Consider the following 23645-nt stretch of genomic DNA (forward strand, 5'->3'; position numbering starts at 1 on the left):
AAGCACAAGTAAAGGTTCTTTTGGGTCTAGGAGCCCACACCCTTTTATTTAGCTTGGAGGGATCCAAGAAAACCTGATTAAGGCAACCTAGCAAGTTAGAGAGAGATTCATTTTCATCATCCCTTAGTCCCCTACGAAACCTAAAATCCCAATTAGGAGCCAAGGGTGTTCTTGAGGGTGAGACAAATTTTGAGACCACCTCTTTTTTATACAAAGAAACAAAAAATAAGAAAGGGAAAAGGTCCTTTAGAGGGGTGTCTCCTACCCAGATATCCTCCCAAAAGCGAACAACATTGCCCGGACAAACATCATACCTAACAAAAATATAAAATTAAGAAATTGAGGATGGGCGTTGTAAATGGCCTTCCAATGAATGCTTCTCACCACCACATGCCACAACCTCTCACTTGACAATGGCCATCGTCACAACCATTTCCCTAACAGAGCTTGATTTTTTTCAGTCACCCTCCCATTCCCAATCCCCCTTCTTCTTTACTTTTGCAAACAATTTCCCATTTAACCAAATGATCCTTTTTTTCTTGTCCTAGCTTCCACAAGAAGTCTCTCATCAACTTCTCCAGCTTCCTAGCTTTCCTAGGTGATATCCTAAAAACAAACAGAAAGTAAGTGGGTAAATTAGCCAAAATAACTCTTATTTAGGTGATTCTCCCTCCCAAAGAGATGTTATTCTTCTTCCATGAAGCTAATCTCTTCTCAAACTTTTCTAGCACTAGGGTCCAAAATCTATTCTCCCTAGGATTTTCCCCTAATGGAAGCCCTAAGTAGGACATAGGCCAATAAGAGATGGAACACTCAAGATACTCTGCAATAACCTTAATCTCCCCAACCTCCAAGTTTATACCCGCTATGCAACTCTTCACCAAATTTATTTTTAGATTAGAATCCGTTTCAAATCCTTTGATTAGCTCCTTTAGGTTTGGTACATTCTCGCTAAAACCTCCTTGACAAAAGATCATTAGGGCATCTGCAAATTGAAGGTGTGTGACTGGGATTTGGTGTCTCCCTATTTTCCAACCCCTAATTACTTCTTCTCTACCGGCCTTAGTAATGGTCCTACTAATCACATCGGCTACTAAGGTAAAAAGGAAGGGAGAGAGTGGATCACCTTGCCTGATGCCCTTAATTCTAGAAAAAAATCCTTCACCACACCATTTACTAGAATAGAGTAGTGACAAGTACTAATACACCCAAATATCTAGCTACACCACTCGTCCCAAAATTCACAGTTTCTCATCACCTCTAATAAAAACTCCCAGCCCATCAAGTCCCAAAATTCACAGTTTCATTTCCTTCACACACATTCGCAATTAGAATCTGATCTATTATTTGTCGCCCCTGAATGAAGCCCCTCTGAGTTTCACTGATGATAAAAGGGAGAACTGTTTTGATCCTCAAAGAAGCTCTTTAGCCAGAATTTTATAGATGCTTGTCACCAGACTAATAGGCCTAAAATCTTTTGGGTGGTTGGCATCAATCTTCTTAGGGATCAAGGGCAAAAAAGTGGCATTGATTCCAGGGCTTATTACATGATTGTCTGCAAATTCCTTAAAGACTTCAACTAAATCCTCTTTTAGCAACTCCCAACAATCTTGATAAAAAGCCATTGTAAAGCCATCTGGACCTGGAAACTTGGATCTTTTCATTAGAAAGACAACTTTCTTAATCTCTTCTTTTATTGAAATTCCTTTCCAACCACCTTGCCATTCCGTCCTCAAGTCTTGGCCATTCCATCCCTCCCACGACTGCTCTCTCACTCAAAGGTCTTCTATAGATCGATTTGAAGTGGTCCACAAGTTTTCTGGCTATGTCATCCTAGTTGGTAATCACCTCATTGTTGAAAGTGTTAAAATAATTGATTTTATGTTTGTTAGGGTTTGTTTGGCTGATTAAAGCCCTTTTTATTTTAATCTATTATTGTACTATCACTTAGTAGGGGCACAAGGGTCATTTCCCTTCTTATTTTTTCGCCCTATATATTATAATGAAGCTGGCGCCGCCAGCACTGTTCCATTGCCTCAACACTTCTTCTCTTCTCTTCTCTCCTCTTCTCTTCTCTTCTCTTTGCTGTAACCTTCAATCAGATTTACTGTCAAGATGGTATCAAAGCATGGCCATTGAATCAAGTGTCTTCTCCAAGCTGTTGAATCTGGGCGGAACAGAGGAGTACATTTGGGCTGTTCGAATCAGACCTGCAACTGGTACCACCCCATTTTTTTCTTTTCTCTTATTCTCTTCCCTTGGCCGTGTACCCAGAGGAAAACGAATGGACCTGAACCACTGAATGTTGGCACACCCTTGTGAGGTTTTTCCTCTGTTTGTTTTGGATCGTGTGATCCTGTACCTGTGAAAGGCTGCTGTAGGTCACGTTTGACCTGTTTTCTCTACTTGTTGGCTTGATGCCTTGTGTGTAAGGATCTCCCCTTGTGATTATTGTTTGTAGACATGTTGAGAAAACTAGTAGGCTGGGACTGCTCCGTACAGGTCTGAAAATCAGATCTGTCATCTTGTTTATTTTGGAAATTGTTGCTGGTCTTGTGCTCAGATTAAGTCCAAAAACTGCAGTGTGGGTGGACTAATCACTTGTTGTGTGTGGAGTTTTTTGTTCTGATATAAGGAGGGATTCTAAGTTGAAGTTTTTTGATAAAAAAAAAATTTGTGTTGACCATGTCTTCTGAGAATTCTACTACTTCAGGGATTTCTAGAAATCAAAATGGGGTATGTGGGGGAATGGATATGAGTTTCCCCATGGCTGTCATTCCCTTTGATGGTTTGGATTACCTTGAATGGTGTAGGGGAATAAAACTCTACATCACTGCTAGGGGAAAAATAGGATACATCAATAACCGAAGAGCGGAAGTGTTGAATATGATAGATGGAACCGAGAAAATAGTATGGTGATGTCTTGGCTCTTGGTTTCCATGCTGCCACAGGTGAGAAAAACTTTTATGTGGGCTGAAAGTGCTTGTGAAATATGGGAACAAGCAAAGTCCACCTATTCAGAGCAGAGTTACTATGCCAAGATATACCAATTGCAAGCTAAATCGTCCACTTGTAAGCAGGGAGAAAGGAGTCTCTCGGTGTACCATTCGGATCTGACATCGATATGGAAAGAACTTGATCACTATCAGAATGTTAACTGGAAGTGTGGTGAGGATGCAAAGGCATACAAATCACTTGTATCTCAGCAACGGGTAGTTGCCTTCCTCTTGGGGCCGAGTCCTTCATATGAGTCCATCAGGGTGTAGATCTTGGGAAGTAAAGACTTGCCATCAGTTCAAGAGGTTTATGCCTTGGTTCAGTAAGAAGAAAGTTGAAGAAATGTGATGAATTCTACAGAGGGGGAGCCAGTTGCTCTAGCTGTCCAGGGGAGTTCAGATACTAATGTTGGAGGTGGTTCTAAGAAGGGTGACTCTCAGAAGAGAACAAATGATAAGAGTAAGTTTTGGTGCACTCACATAAGACACACCAGAGATACTTGCTGGGATCTCCATGGAAAACCTAAATGGGCACAGGATTTGGGTAAGAAGTCAACAATTGATCAGGGCAAGAAACCAAGTCAGCAGAATCAGAAAAGGTATAACTCAACTAATATGGCATCTCAAGAGACTGGTCCCATGGTAACTCAGGAAAAGCATCCCAGTTTTGACCCTAAGGAAGAGATCATCAACTCCTTCCGTGACCATTTGGAGTTATATGGTAGGACTCTTTGTTAGATGAATACTGGTCTTACTCCTTCTACCTCTTTTGCATCTGCTTCAGGTAACACTGCCACTGACTTCCATGTGTCATCTCGTACCTTTGATTCCCCTTGGGTAATTGACTTCGGAGCCTCAAACCACATGACCGGTAAGTCAAATTTGTTTCAGGCATACAATCTTCTCTCTAGAAGAGATAAGGTGAGACTAGCTGATGGCTCTTTTTCCACCATAGCCGGCCAAGGAACCATATCTCTCCCACTCGGCCTTACCCTTTCTAACGTACTACATATTCCTAAATTACCTATAAATCTGCTTTCCATTAGTAGTATTACTCACTCCTTGAACTGTTCAGTTACTTTCTATCCATCTTCATGTGTGTTTCAGGATTTGGCCTCGGGGAAGACGATTGGTAGAGGAAGCATGGTGGATGGCTTCTACGTGTTGGAGAATAAAGCTGGTCTTGTGGGTACAGAGTCTTTGAGTTCGTCCAGTGAGAGTCAAGCCTATTTATGGCATAGTCGTCTTGGTCATCTTTCTTTTGAGTCGTTAAAAGTTATGTTTCCAAAGTTGTTTGAGTCTTTGTCAGTGAGTCAGTTGCAGTGTCAGAGATGTCAATTGAGTAAACATTGTAGAAACTCTTTTCCTTTGAGAAATAAAAGATCTGAATTTCCGTTTCATATTGTTTATTCTGATGTTTGGGGCTCTATTACTCTACCTACTGAGGCTGGATATAAGTACTTCATTACCTTGATCGATGATTACTCTAGATACACCTGGGTTTACCCTAGGCGATCTAGAGAGGAAGTGCCTAAAATTGTGAAAGACTTTCAACGCATGGTGTTCACTCAGTTTCAAACTGAAATCCATATTTTCCAGTCGGACAATGCAAAGGAATACTTCCATTGTGATCTCACAGAATTCTTTGCTTCGAGTGGATCACTTCAACAAAGCTCTTGTGCTAGGACACCTCAACAAAACGGTTTTGCTGAAAGAAAAAATCATCATCTTTTTGAAGTAGCTCGTGGCTTGTTAATCCATATGAATGTTCTGAAGTGCTTTTGGATGGATGCTGTTCTGTGTTCTACGTACATCATCAACCGTATGCCCTCTCGGTTACTAGAGTATAAGGCCCCACATCAGCTTTTGTTTCCTACAGCTCTGTTGTTTCCCTATTCCAATGCGTGTTTTTGGGTGTCGTTGCTTTGTTCATAACTTGTCACCTACTTGGGGTAAACTTGATCCTCGTGCTATTCCTTGTGTCTTCCTTGGTTACCCTCTATCTCAAAAGGGGTACCGTTGCTATGATCCCGTCTCTCGTAAGTACTGTCTCAATAGATGTGTCCTTCTTTGAGAATCAACCTTTCTTCTTAGTTTCTCCTCAGGGGGAGAGTAGGGTTGAGGAGAAACAGGCTCAGACTCAACTACCTCCTCTACCTGACCCTCCTCTATTTCGTGTCTTTCTTCGCCACCACAAAAGCCAACAGAGTTCAAGAGCCGTAGAACCTGACACTATGCAACCAACATCATTGGCTTCACCGGAGGTTGATCCTTCCAATCAGCCAGGTACACTTGCTTTTATTGATATGCTTTCTCCTCTCAATGTTGATTCCCCTGTCATTAATGATCTTGATGTTCCTATTGCTAAGAGAAAGGGTGTTAGATCTTGTACCACTAACCATCCTATCTCTCACTTTGTGTCCTATGATCATATTTCATCTTCATATCATGCATTCCTCTCCTCTGTTGACAGTATCCCCGTTCCTAAGAATGTGGCAGAAGCTTTATCCAAACATGAATGGACAAATGCAATGAAGGAAGAGATTGATGCATTACACAAAAATGGCACTTAGGAGTTGTTGGATCTTCCTGAAGGGAAGGAACCAGTGGGGTGCAAGTGGGTGTTCACAGTGAAACACAAGGCTGATGGAACTGTTGAAAGGTACAAGACCAAACTGGTGGCAAAAGGTTTTACACAAGTATATTCCATGGACTATGCAGAGACTTTTGCCCCAGTAGCCAAGATGAACTCTATCAGAATTCTCCTTTCACTGGCGGCAAATCTTGATTGGGAACTTCACCAATTGGACATCAAAAATGCTTTCTTGAATGGTGACTTAGAAGAGGAAGTTTACATGACCCAACCTCCAGTTTTTGTGCTAAAGGCAATGAACATAAAGTGTGCAAGTTAAAAAAATCTTTATATTGGCTGAAACAATCTCCTTGGGCCTGGTTTAGTAAGTTCCACTCAAAAGTTCAACAGATGGGGTTCAAACAATGCCAGTCAGATCACACACTATTTGTAAAGAAAGGTGAAGGGAAAATTGCATCTCTAATTGTGTATGTGGATGACATAGTGATCACAGGAGATTGGGAGGCTGAAATACAGAGACTAAAAAGGTTCTTAGCCACTCAGTTTGAGGTGAAAGATCTAGGCCTCTTACGTTATTTCCCTAGAATTGAAGTTGCCTGCTCTCACAAGGGCATCTTTATTTCCCAACGGAAATATGTACTAGATCTACTAGAAGATACAGGCAAACTGGGGGTGAGACCAATTGACTCACCAATTGAACCTAATCATAATCTGGGAGACAGTTAGGGAGAGTTCTTGAAAGATGTGAAGAAGTTTTAGAGACTTGTAGGGACTCTTGTATTTGTCTATGACCAGGCCTAATATTGCTTATGTAGTGGGTGTCCTTAGAGAGTTCATGCACAATCATAAGACAACTCACCTTGAAGCTGCAGAGAGGATCCTCAGATACCTCAAGAAGTTTCCTGGAGCTGGTTTGCTGTTCTAGAAGCATGGACATTTAAAGGTGGAGGTATATATTGATGCTGATTGGGCAGGGGCAATTGATGGCCGAAAGTCTACCAGTGGATATTGTGCCTTTGTAGGGGGAAACCTAGTCACATGGAGAAGTAAGAAGCAAAGTGTGGTGGCTAGGTCTAGTGCTGAAGCAGAATACAGAGCTATGTCTCATGGAGTTGCTGAAATCATGTGGATAAGAAATCTGTTAGGAGAACTGGGTTTTACAATTAGCAACCCTATGTCACTCTATTGCGACAATAAGGCTGCTATCAACGTTGCAGCTAATCCAGTCCTCCATGATAGGACGAAACACATTAAAGTGGACAAGCATTTTATTAGAGAGAAACTTGTAAGTGGAGAAGTGTGAACCCCATATGTCAGCTCAGAAGAACAACTTGCAGACATCTTCACCAAAGGCCTTCATCATGTGCGCCATAATGATTTGTGTGACAAGTTGGGCATGATTGACATCTATGCTCCAACTTGAGGGGGAGTGTTGAAAGTGTTAAAATAATTGATTTTATGTTTGTTAGGGTCTGTTTGGCTGATTAAAGCCTTTTTTATTTTATTCTATTATTGTACTATCACTTAGTAGGGACACAAGGGTCATTTCCCTTCTTATTTTTTCGCCCTATATATTATAATGAAGCTGGTGCCGCCAGCACTCTTCCATTGCCTCAACACTTCTTCCTTCTTCTCTTCTCTTCTCTTCTCTCCTCTCCTCTTCTCTTCTCTTCTCTTTGCTATAACCTTCAATCAGATTTACTGTCAAGACTCATCTTCTATGTTAAGTGGTCCACTCAAAGGTCTTTTATAGATTGATTTGAAGTTGTTTAGTAATGACATCGCTACACTATATGTTAAGTTGTAAATATACAATATAGAGTAGTCGAATAGGATTGTAATTAGTCCTAGGTTCAATGTGAAATAAATAAGAGAGGAGATTGAGAAGAGAGAGAAAGACGACGAGAAAAAGAAAAGAAGTATTCAAAGAGGAGAATTCAGAAAAGAGAGTGTTGACAATGATTGTCGCCTCACTCTACAATTTATATTAATATTCAAATAAAGGTGAACAGGCTGAATTACCCTTACTGCTTACATGGCAAAAGAAATAAAAGAACTAATAAGAAACTACCAACTGAAATAACTGCTAATTGAAACTACTATAAATAATCATAAACTAACGAACACAATGGGGGCAACATTAATGTTTTCTACACTCCCCCTCAAGTTGGGAATATATGTTTGTCATTCTCAACTTGCATAGATCTGCTTCTAACTTTGTCTTTGAAACTGCCTTGGTGAGAACATCTGCAAGCTGCATGTTGGAGGTGATATTTGGAAGGCGCACTTCTTGAGAAGCAACTCTTTCTCTCATAAAGTGTAGGTTCACTTAAATATGGTTAGTTCTGTCATGTACCGGATTATGGGCTATATTAATAGCAACCTGATTATCACAGTACAACATTAAGGGTTTCTCATAAGTAATACCCAACTCCTCAAATAGTGATTTCAACCATAGTATTTCAGCCACACCATTTGCCATGGACCTATATTCAGCTTCAGCACTGGAGCGAGCAACAACATTTTGTTTCTTACTCTTCCAAGAAACAAGATTACCTCCTACAAAGGCACAATATCTAGAGGTAAGACCTCCTATCATCAACACACCCAGCCCAATCAACATTTGTATAAACTTCTATTTTCATGTGACCATTATCCTTGAATAGTATATCTCTACCTGGACACCTCTTCAAATATGTCATTATCCTCTCAACTGCAAGTAGATGAGTAGTTCTAGGAGAGCATATACTGATTGACAACATTGACTGCATAACTAACGTTTGGTCGTGAGACAAAGAGAAGTTTTCCAACTAACCGTTGGAACAGAGCTTTATCTTCAAGGGGCTCTCCACCTTCTGCACTGATCTTGTGATTCTGTTCAATAGGTGTCAGTGGGTTTAACACCCAGCTTACCTGTTTCTTCTAGCAAATCAAGGACATACTTTTTTTGAGAAACAAAAATCCCATGCTTGGGACCGAACTACCTCAATACCCAAGGAGTATCATAGCTCTCCCAGGTCTTTTACCTCAAACTCTTGATGGAGTTGCTTAATAGACTCAAATCTCACTAGTATCACTCCCTATCAATACAATATCATCCACATATACAACAAGTAGTGTTAAGGAAGAATTCACTTTCTTAATAAACAAAGTGTGATCTGACTGGGCCCGCACATAGCCAAACTTTTAAATAGCTTGTCTGGATCTATCAAACCAGGCTCTGGGAGACTATTTTAGTCCATATAAGGCTTTATTCAACCGACAAACCTTCTTTCCTGTTTCTGCACTATAAAATCTAGGAGGCAACTGCATGTAAATTTCTTCTTGCAAGTCTCCATTGTGGAAGGCATTTTTAGCATCCGTTTGAAACAAAGGCCATGAATAACTGGCTACAAGAGATAATAAAACTCTGGTAGTGGTCATCTTTGCATCTGAGTAAATCCTTTTGCAACTAATCTGGCCTTATACTTTTCAATGGAACCGTCAGCATTATGCTTTACAGTAAACACCCATCTACATCCAACTAGCTTCTTCCCTTTAGGTTGATCAACTAGCTCCCAAGTGTTGTTCTTCAGAGGGGCATCCATTTCTACCTTTATTGTATCCTTCCACTCAGGTACCGATAAGGCTTCTTGCATTGTTTTGGGAATGAGAATAGCAACAGTGGAAGCCAAGAAGGACTTGTAGGATGGGGACAAATGATCATAGGACAGGAACTGAGAAATACAGTGGGCTATAGATGAGGTACAACGGCGTTTGCCTTTATAGACTGCAATGGGAAGATCAAGGTCATCCAATGGAGGTGAAGGCTCAATAGAAGGGGGTGAAGGCTCAAAAGTGGAAGGTATCTCATCTGTAATGGAAGATGAAGGAACAGTAGTACCTGGATCTGGATCCGCAGAAGGAATTGGGACTGGCCTGGACTAATGATGATGACCGGAATCAACCTGCCTCCACCATATGTCATAAACTCTCAAATCCCTGCACTTCTGGTAGCCCTCTCCACTACAGTCCTCTTCAGTAACTGAGACAGGTAATGGAACTTTTGATGAATGAACCCCCACCTCGCTATTCTCCCCCTGAGAAGAAACCCTAGGATAATAAGGTACATCCTCAAAGAAAGTGACATCCATAGAGACAAACCTCCTCCTAAAAGTAGGTTCATGGCAACAATATCCCTTTTGAGCGTGTGCATAACCAAGGAAAATGCATTTTGAGGCTTTAGGATCAAAATTGGAATGATGAGGACCAAGGGTCTGAACAAAGCAAGTACAACCAAAGGTTTTAAGGGGAATGGTAAACAACTCTTTATCAGGATATAAGAGAGTGAATGGAGCTTTCATGTCAAGAACCCATGAAGGAATTCGGTTGATGAGATACACAACTGTATGAATGGCATCGCCGCAAAAATGTATAGGCACATTGGAGTTAAACATAATGCTTCTAGCCACCTCCAATATGTGTCTATTCTTCCTCTCAACAACCCCATTCTGTTAGGTGTATGAGGACAGGTACTCTGATGGATGATCCCATGGTTAAGGAAATATGAGGCTAATGGTTTTGCAAAATACTCTTTCGCATTATCAGATCTGAAAATTTTGACTTTGACCCCAAACTGGGTTAAAATCATCTGATGAAAGATCCAGGTTAAGGTAGGAACCTCATCTGGAGAACACATAAGGTAAACCTAAGAAAAACAGGTATAGTCATCAACAAACAACAGGAAATATTTGTACCCCCCATAGCAGTGGTGTGATAAGGTCCCCATACATCGGTATGCACAATTTCTATAGGAATACTACTTCTTTAATTACTCAATGAATAGGTTGTTCTACAATGCTTTGCAAGCTCACAACTTTCACATTTCAAATTGGACATCTGGACAGACTCAAACAAACTAGGAAGCAAACTTTTCAAAGACTTAAAAGATAAATGACCCAACCAATTATGCCAAAGCATAACTTGACCAACAAAAGACCTCCTAACTTCACTATCTTCCCCATGTGAGCTCCCTCCAAGTAGATAGATTCCATTTGTTTCATGGCCAATCCCAATCACCTTCCTTGTCTCCAAATCCTAAAAAATACATCGGTAAGGGAAAAAAGTTACTGAACAATTTTGGGTTTTAGTAATGCTACTAACTGAAAGCAAATTAGTACTAAGTTTAGCAACATGTAAAGCAATAGACACTTTGTCTCTGCCAAAGGATAAGTGATTGGTAGTAAACAGTGAGGACAAGCCAGTCATATGATCAGATGCACTTGAATCTATCACCCAACAAGGTTCAGTGTTACCTAGGGCTTAAGCATGATAAGTTGAGGCCTGTGTACCTGAATGAGCAAAAGCCGAAGTGGGAGGAGCAGAGGTTGTGACTAACAATTGAGACAATGGTGCTGAATTACCAACTTCACTCTCCAACTGAGTTGCAGCGCGGACAGCAGCTAATGTGTCTAGGGATGTAGCTCTTGTCCCCGATGAGGTTGCAAAGTCAGTAGTAATAGCCACATTGGCATTTTCCTTTTTATCTTCCTTCTTCATATCTCTCTCCTTATCACCCTAAACTTAGGTTTAACTGTTGCCAAGGCTGATGCTGCAACATAACCTTTCTCCTACTCTTTTCACTGTACACTAAGGATTAGGCTTGTGATAAGGTCACATCACACTGCTTCTCGTGAGAAGTTGTTGTCTCACAATATCATATTCAAAATTCAGACCGGCTAGGAACTCAAACACCCTATTGGTTTCAACTTACTTTTTGTAAGTCTGTGCATCTTTTTGACTTTCCCATTCAATTGTTTCTAGGTGGTCAATTTCTTGCCATAAGGATTTTAAGGTTGAGAAGTAAACTGAGACTAGTTTCTCTCCTTGCTTAAGATTATTAACTTCACATTTCAGCTCATAAACCCAAGCAACCTTAAGGGGTTGGGAGTAGGTCTCTTTCATGATGTCCCAAATTTCCTTAACTGTTTTTGCCCACAAGTAGTTTCGGCTGTTATGTGGCTGCATGGAGTTGCACAACCATGTCATAACCAAATAGTTCTCCTAAACCCATTTGGCATAGGTTTGGTCCTCATTAATTGGTTCCTTCATATCCCCCAACAAATAATTCAGTTTCCCTCTACCCCCAATGGCCATCATGGCTGATTGGGCCCACTCCAAGTAATTTGATCCGTCAAACTTGACAGTGGTAATCTGAGAATTGTTCTCGGGCATGCTACCAGAATCACCAGCCCCCAAAAAACCTTCCCCTTGGTTCTTAAAGTCCATTGCTGTCAGCCCTTCTCAATTTATAGGTCAAAAAGAACTTTTAGAACTCAAAAAAGGTGAAATTACACCCAGATTTTACTTTACAGAAGACCTAGAAGGTTTGGCCACCATCCAGAAAAGAGAGAACAGATTTGTTAATTCTCCAGAAATCAGAAAACTCACTCTTGAATGCTGAAACTGGTCTAATTATTTCGCTGAACACTCTCCAAGGTCCCACAAACCTTTGGGCATCAATTGCACACAGCCAACAACCTCCAAGAACCAGCCAATGAACATATCTCTGCTGAAACTTCTAATCCTAGGATGTTCTCATGTAGTCGGCCTGATTAGACTAGCATAAGAATTCCTAGGTTGGCTCTGATACCAAGTAGTCGAATAGGACTGTAATCAGTCCTAGGTTCAATGTGAAATAAACAAGAGAGAAGATTGAGAAAAGAGAGGAAGACAAAGAGAAGAGGAGAATTCAGAAAAGAGAGTGTTGACAATGATTGTCGCCCCACTCTACAATTTATATTAATATTCAAATAAAGGTGAAAGGGCTGAATTACCCTTACTGCTTACATGGCAAAAGAAATAAAAGAACTAATAAGAAACTACCAACTGAAATAACTGCTAACTGAAACTACTATAAATAATCATAAACTAACGAACACAGTGGGGACCACATTAATGTTCTCTACATATAGCAAATATACAATATATACATATATTGCAGGCTGGGCTTGGCCTGGCTTAGGCCTAAAATTGGTCTCAGCCTGGCCTTCAAATTTCTGGACCTGGACACAAAACCTAGGCCCAAGCCTGGATATTTGTAGGCTGAGCTGGAAATGATCATCCCTAATTTGTAGGACAGAATTGTTCCACTCAATGCTTATGTTCTAGTATGGGCTCATTTGTACTTGACCTCACATTAGACTTGAAAGACTGAAAAGGTTGATGGATGTGATAGAACAAGAATTAGAAGAAATTGATGTCTTTCTATTGAGAAAGTAGTACATATATATACAGCCTTGTAGATACTAAAAAGGAAGAAAATCCTACAGCCTTGCAGATACAAAAAAGGAAGAAAATCATACAGCCTTGCAGATACAAAAAAGGAAGAAAATCATACAGCCTTGTAGATACTAAAATAGGAAGAAAATCAAAGAAAGAATAATTCCTATAATCAAGCTATTCCTAATTGGGCTAATACTACATATTTACAATCTATAATTTCGTAACACTCCCCCTCAAGATGGAGCATAGATGTCAATCATGCCCAGCTTGTTACAAATATAAGAAATCCAAGCTCCATTAAGAGCTTTTGTAAAGACATCTCCTAACTGCTCTCCAGTCTTCACATATGCTGTAGAGATCAAGTTTTGTTGAATTTTCTCACGAACGAAATGACAGTCTATCTCGATATGTTTAGTTCGTTCATGAAAAACTGGATTCGAAGCAATATGAATCGCAGCTTGATTATCGCACCATAGCTTCGCTGGAACTAAGACTTTAAGACCGACCTCAGTTAAGAGTTGAGAAACCCACATAACCTCACACGAAGCTTGTGCCATTGCTCTATACTCAGATTCTGCACTAGATCGCGACACCACATTTTGCTTCTTACTCTTCCACGAAACCAGATTACCACCAACGAAAACACAATAGCCAGTAGTGAACCTTCGATTAATCTTGGAACTTGCCCAGTCCGCATAAAAAAAACACTCAATGTTACTGTGACCATGATTCCGATACAGTATCCCCCGTCCAGGAGCTCCTTTCAAGTAACACAAGATTTGTTCTAAGGTTGCCCAATGATGCACTGTAGGAGAGGACATAAATTGACTTACAATACTAATTGAGTAAGCAATGTCTGGACGAGTCACTGTGAGATAGTTCAACTTTCCAACTAATCTTCTATATCGTTCAGGATCATCAAAAACATCTCCATCCTTTGTGAGTTGCTGGTTAGGAAGCATTGGAGTATTGCATGGTTTGACTCCCAGTTTCCCAGTTTCTGTTAACAGGTCCAAAACATACTTCCTCTGAGACAGGAAAATGCCTCTTTTACTCCTTGCCACCTCAATCCCCAAGAAGTATTTTAGGTGCTCCAAATCTTTAGTATTGAACTGGCTTTGCAAGAAGGATTTCAAGGATGAGATTCCCTTCGTGTCACTTCCAGTGAAAACAATATCGTCTACATATACAAGTAGAATGATGCCAAATGTGGACTGCTTATAGAAAGCAGTATGATCAGATTTGCACTTCCTCATCCCAAACCTCTCTACTGCCTGACTGAATTTTCCAAACCAAGCTCGAGGACTCTGTTTTAGTCCATACAGCGATTTTCGAAGACGACAAACTTTCCCAGACTCCCCCTGAGCAACAAACCCAGGTGGTTGCTCCATATAAACCTCCTCCTGAAGAACTCTATGCAGGAAAGCATTTTTAATATCAAGCTGGTAAAGTGGCCAATCATATGTAGCTGCCAGAGAAATAAATAATCGAACTGAAGTCAATTTTGCCACAGGGGAGAAAGTATCAGAATAGTCCACTCCATATGTCTGTGCATAGCCTTTGGCCACCAGGCGAGCCACTGATCCATCAGAATTAAATTTGATTGCAAAGACCCACTTGCATCCAACCGCTTTCTTACCAACAGGTAAATCGACCAGATCCCAAGTACCATTCTCAATTAAGGCATTCATTTCCTCAAGCATGGCATTATGCCACCCAGGATGGGATAAAGCCTGGTGAGCAGTTTTGAGAATCCCTATAGAATCAAGAGAGGCAACAAACGAACAAGAAGTATAGGACAAACGATCATAGATAACATAAGAGGAAATTGGATAAGTACATTGACGTTTACCTTTCCGAAGAGCAATAGGTAGATCAATATCACTGGGCATTGGATTTGATGACGAAGAAGAGACCGGTGCCGGACTTGTCACAGGAGGATTAGGTCGTTGAGAATAGACTTGAGTAATAGGTAGTTTTGGTTGAGAAGGTGGTGGTGGGGGTATTGGAACAACACTAGCATCTGGACCGTTGACATGATACACTAGTAGATCATCATTCTCTTGTGGACACATAGGTGTAGATGGAGCAGTAAAGAAAGGAAGATGTTCATGGAATGTAACATCAGCTGACACAAGGTACCTGTTCAAGAGAGTAGAAAAACACCTGTACCCTTTTTGGAGACGAGAGTATCCCAGGAAGACACATTTTAATGACTTGGGGTCCAATTTGGAAACCTGCGGACGAACATCACGAACAAAACAAGAACATCCAAAGATACGAGGTTCAATAGGAAATACAGATTTATTAGGAAACAGAATCTTATAAGGGATCTGATCATTTAGAACAGTGGAAGGCATGCGATTAATCAAAAAACACGCTGTAGAAACAACATCAGCCCAAAACTGTTTAGGAACATGTGTTTGAAATAAAAGAGCCCTGGCAATTTCAAGAAGATGTCTATTTTTTCTCTCAGCCACTCCATTTTGAGATGGAGTATCAACACAAGATGATTGATGGAGAATTCCATTATGAGTCATGTAAGTCTGGAAGGAATCAGAGAAATATTCTTTGGCATTATCACTTTGCAATGTTTGTACAGACTATCAAACTGGGTTTTTATTTCAGCACAAAAGGTTTTAAAATGTGAAAGCAACTCAGAACGAGATTTCATTAAATAAAGCCAAGTCATACGAGAAAAATCATCCACAAAGGTAACAAAATATCGAAATCCAGTCTTAGACATAATAGGACAAGGTCCCCAAACATCTGAATGTACTAACTCAAAAGCATGACTAGCCCTTTTATTAACTCGAGAAACAGACAATAGATGATGATGTTTTGCAAACTGAGTTGCTTTCACATTTTAAAACCTGATTCTCGAGAAACAGGCAATGGTTAAGAGTACGAGTGAGTTTGCCTGAGGTTCCTGGGTTTCCAAAATGTACAGGCCTCCTGATTCTCGTCCTTTACCAATATTCCTCTTCGTCATAAGATCCTGAAACAGACAATGATCAGGAAAGAATGAGATACAATAGTTAAGAGTATGAGTGAGTTTGCTAACAGATACCAAATTAAAAGAAAATTTTGGTAAACTCAATACAGATGACAAAGAAAGTGTTGGTGTGGGATTGATAGTGCCAGAACCAAGGACAGAAGAAATAGAACCATCTGCTAAGGTGACTGAAGAAGGAAAAGTGTGTGATTGGAAAGTGGAAAAGAGACTAGGATTACCTGTCATATGATCTGTTGCACCAGAATCAATGACCCACTGAGAGGAAGAAGAAAGAAGACATGTATTGGTTTTACCTGACTCAGCAAGGGCAGTGATGGACTGAGAGGAGTTCTTTAATGCCTCTTGATACTGGGTAAATTTTGCATACTCATCTGCAGAAATTGTAATGGTCTGATTTGACGATGGATGAGGAGCATCACTCGTAGTTACAACATGAGCTGACTGAGACCCAGAAGACTTCTGGTTTTTCTTTAGCAATTTCTGGCAAGTCCTTTTAGTGTGTCCTGGTTCATGACAATAGTAGCAAAGTACTCCCCCTGTGGCCTGAGTTTCAGCATTCCAACCACTGTTACTGCCACCTCTGCTACTATTCTGAGAACGAGACCGGCCAGTTGATCCACTATTCTGACTGACAAGTGCACTAGGTTGTCGTACAAGTGAGGTATGGGAACCAGTATCTGTATGAAGGACCCTAGTAAAGACCTCTTTTAAAGAGGTAATCTCAGGATTAGAGAAAATCTGTGACTTAGCACCATCAAATTGAGGATTAAGGCCAGCCAGAAAACTCATAATAGCCATCTGTTCACGTTGAGTCTGCTGAACTTTGATATCAGTACTGAAAGGTAACAAGGCGTTCAATTCTTCATAAGTGTGCTTGAAATTCATGAAATAGGTCTGAAGAGACTGATCCTGTTGTTTAGCCCGATAAAATGTCTTGCAGACATAAAAAATACGGGAAATATTTTCTTTACCAGAGAACAGAAAAGCCAAATATTCCATTAGTTCTTTTACAAACTCATAGTGAGAAACATGACCGACGTACTCATTCTCAATAGAATTGCGGATTTGCAAAAACAATTGAGCGTCAATCCTTAGCCATTCAGTGCGGGTCTCATCAGTAGGAGGGTCCTTAGTCAGATGGTTGTCCTTAGAGATACTCCGTAAATACAAACGAATAGTCTTACTCCAGTCTAAATAATTAGTTCCGTTTATTTTTTGTTCAGTGATCTTAGACAGAATGGGGATAACACTAGGCATAGCCAAGTTCTTTTGTTCAACCGCCATCATAAACACAGGAAAATAAACTTTTAACAACCAGCAAAGCCAATAAAACAGAATCGGCAGCAGATGCAACACCCAAACAGCAAGAAACCACAACTGGCAGCACCGGAATATCAATTGTATAAAAAGAACAGAGAAGAAAGACTTTCCTGATGGGCAAACAAACACCACAGGAGTAACACCGAGGCTGCTGTGCTACTCTCTGACCTGTTGCAGACTTGAAAGCCCTCTCCCGATCGAAGTGAAGAAGAGATGGGTGAAGGTGGGTAGGCCGATCTGGGATTCCACTTCCCCTGGTAGGGGTGGTGAGATGTAGATGTCACTCGGAATGGGTGACCTAGAGATCGCAGCTGCTGCTCACTTGGGCAATGTAAAGAATTCAAAGCTGCTCACTTGGGCAGCAGAGGGAAGAAAACCAGAAATTAGTTTCAGACTGGAATTGGTGTCTCCAGCTCTGATACCATGTGATAGAACAAGAATTAGAAGAAATTGATGTCTTTCTATTGAGAAAGTAGTACATATATATACAATCTTGTAGATACTAAAAAGGAAGAAAATCCTACAGCCTTGCAGATACAAAAAAGGAAGAAAATCATACAGCCTTGCAGATACAAAAAAGGAAGAAAATCATACAGCCTTGTAGATACTAAAATAGGAAGAAAATCAAAGAAAGAATAATTCCTATAATCAAGCTATTCCTAATTGGGCTAATACTACATATTTACAGCCTATAATTTCGTAACAATGGAAATTCCTTTGGGAGAGGGATTTGGGTTTTTACTGGAAGCTGCATATAATACTCTAGATCTCTCCTGTCTGTACACGTGCCAAAATGCTAGGGGTTAGGTTGACATTTAGTTCACCCATCCCAAGGCCACAAATAGCCAAGACTAGAATTGGGTAATGGCCTTTTTCGTTGGCATTGAGAAACTAGAATAACACTTATTAGAATAAATAAACAGCATCTGGTAATCCTTGAATGCTTTGGGGTGTGTGCAGGACCTGCAGGTATCTTTGACATGACTTTGAATTGTCAAATCAAACACTTACCATGTATATCTATATATATATATGAGTTATGTGATTTCTCAATCGCAAGTTCAGGGCATATCAAGGACTTTACATTCTAGACAATTGATTTGAAAACTTTGTTTAGTCAAAATGGGTTTTGCAGATTTATGGTTTTAGAGATGTTTATTTGTTTTTTTTTATTTGGTAATTTCATATTTGGGTTTTCTTGTGACTGCTGATCAAGTATGAGGTTGTTGTGTTATACTCATGTACTCCTATGAATCAGGGGCTTTGCAGGATGTTCTTCATTTGCATGATGTTCTTGCTAGAGTTGCCCTTGCAAGACTTTGTCATACAATATCTAGAGCTCGTGCATTAGATGGTAAATGTTTGTTTTTTTTTTGTACTCTTATTTTTTTCTTAATTCTCAATGCTTCCAAATTAGTATATTTGTATTTGAGCAGGACTAATAGTTGATATTGGTAAAATGTTGTTTATACAGAAAGACCTGATATTAAAGCTCAGTTTGCATCTGTACTGTATCAACTTTTACTGGATCCCAGTGAAAGGGTTTGTTTTGAGGCAATTCTCTGTGTATTGGGCAAATTTGATAACACAGAGAGGTATATGTCTGAAGGTTGTGGATCTTTGGGCATTAATGTTTCTCTCAGTATACACTTTTAGTCTGACATATATCAATTGTAGGGCTGAAGAGCGAGCTGCTGGGTGGTACCGGTTAACAAGAGAAATTCTCAAGTTGCCAGAAGCACCATCAGTATCATTGAAGGAAACTAGTGTTGAATCAAAAGACAGCCTCCCACCAAAGCCTTCCAAAGATAAATCTCAAAAATCAAGACGTCCTCAGCCTCTTATCAAACTTGTGATGAGAAGGTCTATGAAAGTTCTTTTGTTTTTTTGGTTTTTTTCCATGCTTTGATATTTTTTTCTTGATGAAATTCTTGCATAATCTGGGTCATAGGTGGATTCTTGAATTATGCGAATTTAAGAATTGACAGTTGAACGTTATTTGTGGTTTTCTAATATAATTATTCTAAAACATTGTTTCTTGTCTTAATTTCTCCTTAGGTTGGAGAGTTCCTTTCGGAGTTTCTCCAGGCCTGTACTTCATGCAGCAGCAAGAGTTGTACAGGAAATGGGGAAAAGTCGTGCTGCAGCATTTGCATTAGGTGTGGATATTGATGAAGGAGCTCATCTTAGTGTATATTCTGAGGCCACTGATTCACTTGATACAGATCTCAATGAAACCTCCTCACATTCCGAAGGTAATCTATTTTCCATGTATTGAGTCTATTTACCAGTATCCCATCCTTCTATTTGATATAGAGTACTTGGAATCCAGTGAGTTTGTCACTTAAAGAAAGTGTTGAACTTATATTTTTTTATATTTTATTTTTATTTTATACCCTTAATTGTATCATTGTTTTATTGTCTTGGTTTTTGGCCCGAGTCCATTGATTTATGACAGGGCCAAGTGACCTACCAGGACTTTTACTTTTTATTAACCTCTTGTTTCCATTATTTGAGGCTGGATCCATCAAGCACTTTGTGCTTTTCTTCTTTGTACATAGGATCTGATGTATAAATTACAGTTTTATTATCAGAAATACAAGTCATTACATTTTTTCCTCAACCCAGTCTTATTGTCTGGAGGGTGGTCATCATGGCCTTTGTTAGTTTGGCCACTTGCAGACCAGGGAACACTAGTGACTTAGTGAGGACATACCAAGAATAAGTAGAGCAGCAGTAAAGTGATTTAGCAAATAGGGAAGCTTAGTAGAGAAATGGAGAACAAGTCTATTGGCATTTGCTAGGGGTGTCCATGAAAAACCGACAAAACGAACCGAACCGAGAAAACCAAACTGGAAAATGCGGTTAACCGAACCGACTGGTATATATATTTATATGTATATTTTATATATATCTTAAATATATGTCACATATTTTCTATATATTATATATAAATTTATATGCATTATATATAAGTATACATATATTATATTTATAATAATCTATTTATTAATATATTATATATTTTTATAATATTTATAATATATTATATTATCATTTATTGTTTATAATATAATATTATACATATATTTATATAATATACTATAAATATAAAAAACCAAAAAACCGAAGAACCGAACCGGTCAAAAACCAAAACCAACGGACCGTTTAACCGGTGGTACTGGTTCGGTTTCAGTTTGGAGAAATTGAAAAACCGGTAGGACCGGTTCAGTTTGCAAAAATTGTCCACGCCTAGCATTTGCTGACCTTTAGCAACTTCTTTCTGAACTTTTTTTTTTTGAATCTCTTTTTGATACATATTGTACATACCTTCTTTGGATTAGTTGTTGATATTTCTGTATAGAGTTGCACAGATGTTCTTTGTACATAGGATCTGATGTATAAATTACAAATTTATTATCAGAAATACAAATCATTGATGTAGGTTTTCAAGACTGCTATTCAGTCTTGACCACTAAGAGATTTCAGGTTCGATGAGAGGAAAAGTGAAGAAGAAGTAGAAGAAAGAGTGGTGAAAGAGCAGTAGAACACAGATTTTGAGAAGAACAGAATGTCAATATTCTGCCGCCGCCACTTTAAGTTAATATATATAGGTTATGCTAGTTACATGAAAGGACATATCTGCCCTTGGTGTTTACATCATAACTGCTAACAAATAACAAACAATATAAAACTGAAACTAGAAATAACAGAATAGCAAAATAACCACAGCTGTGACTAGATACATTCTACCCTACGGACAGAGTGGGACCACAGCTGTGGGGCCCACATCAATGTTCTCTACACTCCCCCTCAAGTTGGGAGTATGTTCATCATTCCCAACTTGGATAGATCCGCTTCTAGCTTCTTTCTTGATACGGCTTTAGTGAGGATGTCTGCTAGTTGCATACTGGATGTGATGTAAGGGAGACATACTTCTTGAGATGAGACCCTCTCTCGCACAAAATGGCGGTCAACTTTAATGTGTTTGGTTCTGTCATGCTATACTGGATTATGTGTTATATTAATGGCGGCTTGATTATCACAGTACAACATCAGGGGCTTCTCATACTCAATACCCAACTCCTCAAGTAGAGATCTTAGCCATAGGATTTCAGCCACTCCATTGGCCATGGACCTGTATTCTGCTTCAGCACTTGACCGGGAGACAACACTTTGTTTCTTACTTCTCCAAGAGACAAGGTTTCCTCCCACAAGGGCACAATATCCTGAGGTAGACCTTCTGTCATCAACACTCCCAACCCAATCTGCATCAATATAGACCTCCACCTTCATGTGATTGTTGTTCTTGAAAAGTATACCCCTACCTAGGCATCTCTTCAAGTAGGCTAAGATTCTTTCTGCCGCAAGAAGATGTGTGGTTCTAGGAGAATGCATGTACTGGCTGACAACACTAACAACATAAGTAATATCTGGCCGAGTGAGGCAGAGATATAGGAGCTTTCCTACCAGTTGCTGGAACATAACTTTGTCTTCCAGAAGCTCCCCACTCTCGGCACAAATCCTATGATTCTGTTCAATTGGTGTATCTGCAGGCTTGACACCTAACTTTCCAGTTTTTGCCAACAGGTCTAGGACATATTTCCTCTGAGATATAAGGATCCCCTGTTTGGAACTTGCAACCTCAATACCCAAAAAATACCGGAGTACACCAAGGTCCTTCACCTCAAATTCTTGGTGAAGAAGCTGTTTAAGAGACTCAATCTCATGGCTATCATTCCCTATGACTACAATATCATCAACATATACGGCTAGTAGTGTCAAAGAGGACACCACCCTCTTGATGAATAGGGTATGATCTGATTGGGCCTGTACATATCCAAACTTCACAAGTGCTAGTCTGAATCTATCGAACCAAGCCCTAGGTGACTGTTTCAAACCATACAAAGCCTTGTTGAGCCAGCAGACCTTCTTACCTATTTCTGCATCATAGAATCCAGGAGGCAATCGCATGTAAACTTCTTCCTGCAGATCTCCATTCAGAAAGGCATTTTTCACGTCCATTTGGTATAAAGGCCAAGTGTGACTTGCTGCAAGGGACAATAGAACTCGAATAGTAGTCATCTTGGCTACCGGTGCAAATGTCTCCAAGTAATCTATGCCATAAGTCTGTGTAAACCCTCTTGCAACTAATCGAGCTTTATACCTCTTGTTGGATTGAAGTCTTTGTATGTATGAGTATTCGGCTAATAAGAGTTCTTATTAGCCTATACTTAAGTTTAAGTTGTCCTGTACTGGGCCTTTGTTAATGGGCCTAATCCTGTTTAATGTTTTAAGTTGTCTGGGTGTCCCATCACTAATCAGGGGCATTCTAGTAACTTCCTGTATTATTGTACTACACCATAATATAAATAATAGTACTGTCGACTGAGCAGTGCAGTTCGACATTCCAGCATCTCTTCTTCTTCTTCCTCTTTTCTACTACTTCGGCTACAGTAATTTAGCTTACATGGTATCAGAGCATTAGCTTCTTCCTGGTTTCAGCCGGCACACACTCTCTTCTCTTGCTGTCTTTTCATCTTCTCTCTTCCTTTTCTGGGTTGCTGTAGTGAAGACCTAGGGGTGTAAGAGAGTAAAGCAAGTTCGAACCTAGGGTTTCTCTTGGTTGTAGGACTCAAGGGAAGTAAGACCCAGAAGTAGATGTCCTACTAGGTTATTTCCAGCAAATAGTAGCTATTTGGCTACTAAGAGAGGTCTGTGTAGGACAGACCTAGTTGAGGTCTGATTTCAGCAGTCCTAGCACTAGCCAAAAGGGGCTTAGCTACTTCTACAGTTGCAGCTTCGGTGCTCCAGCAAGACTCGCACAGACTTAGCTTCTTCTACAGAGCCCACTGTTCACTTGCTACTGTTGCAGCCTCGAACTGTTCACTCACTACTGTACCTGAACTGTTGCAGTTTTTGGTTCAGCCCAAGTGAAGTCTATCTAGTGTTCTACCAGCACTGTGAACACTTCTACCATCATAGCAATGTGGCAAACAGCTCCAAGTTCAAGGTGGTTATCAGTCCGAAACCCCTCACCACTGCTGTGAGATTACCTAGGGAGCTGCCAGCTCTAGATTGTTCAGCACTGTGAACCCTAGTTGAGGACTGATGTCAGCAGTCCTAGTATTGGCCGCAAGGAAGGGCACTCTCTTTACAGTTGCAGTACTCAAAGTTCAAGTGGAGTCTGCATAGCACAATAGTTGAGAACCCTTAGCTTCAGGTCGGTTACCAGCCCAGAACTCCTTGCTTGCTGTTGTAACTGAACTGTTTCAGCTGTGACAGTCTCGGCAAGTCTGAAACTGTGTCGAGTGCTGTCAGAACCTATTGTGATCATTTCAGCTAATCAGATCTGCTCCAGAACTGGTTCAGAACCTTCAGAACTGCTTCGGCTAGTCTTAATCAGTGTCACCTACACAGTGGCTGCAGTCAAGATGTCTTCAATACCCAGAGATGT

General features: G+C 40.1%; 1 protein-coding gene across 2 annotated transcripts in view; it reads left to right on the forward strand.

Moving 5' to 3' along the window:
• LOC104588833 (uncharacterized) overlaps positions 1-23645 on the forward strand; it is a 115804-nt gene that overhangs the window by 48119 nt on the left and 44040 nt on the right. For both annotated transcript variants that reach the window (XM_088896063.1, XM_088896064.1), the window contains exons 10-13: positions 18447-18542; positions 18663-18783; positions 18866-19051; positions 19247-19443. In XM_088896063.1, the coding sequence (XP_088752189.1) occupies positions 18447-18542; positions 18663-18783; positions 18866-19051; positions 19247-19443 (600 nt within the window). The remainder of the gene's footprint in view (positions 1-18446; positions 18543-18662; positions 18784-18865; positions 19052-19246; positions 19444-23645) is intronic.

The sequence above is a fragment of the Nelumbo nucifera genome, chromosome 1 (assembly GCF_055504915.1).
Source record: "Nelumbo nucifera cultivar China Antique chromosome 1, China Antique-T2T, whole genome shotgun sequence".
Taxonomy (NCBI): domain Eukaryota; kingdom Viridiplantae; phylum Streptophyta; class Magnoliopsida; order Proteales; family Nelumbonaceae; genus Nelumbo; species Nelumbo nucifera.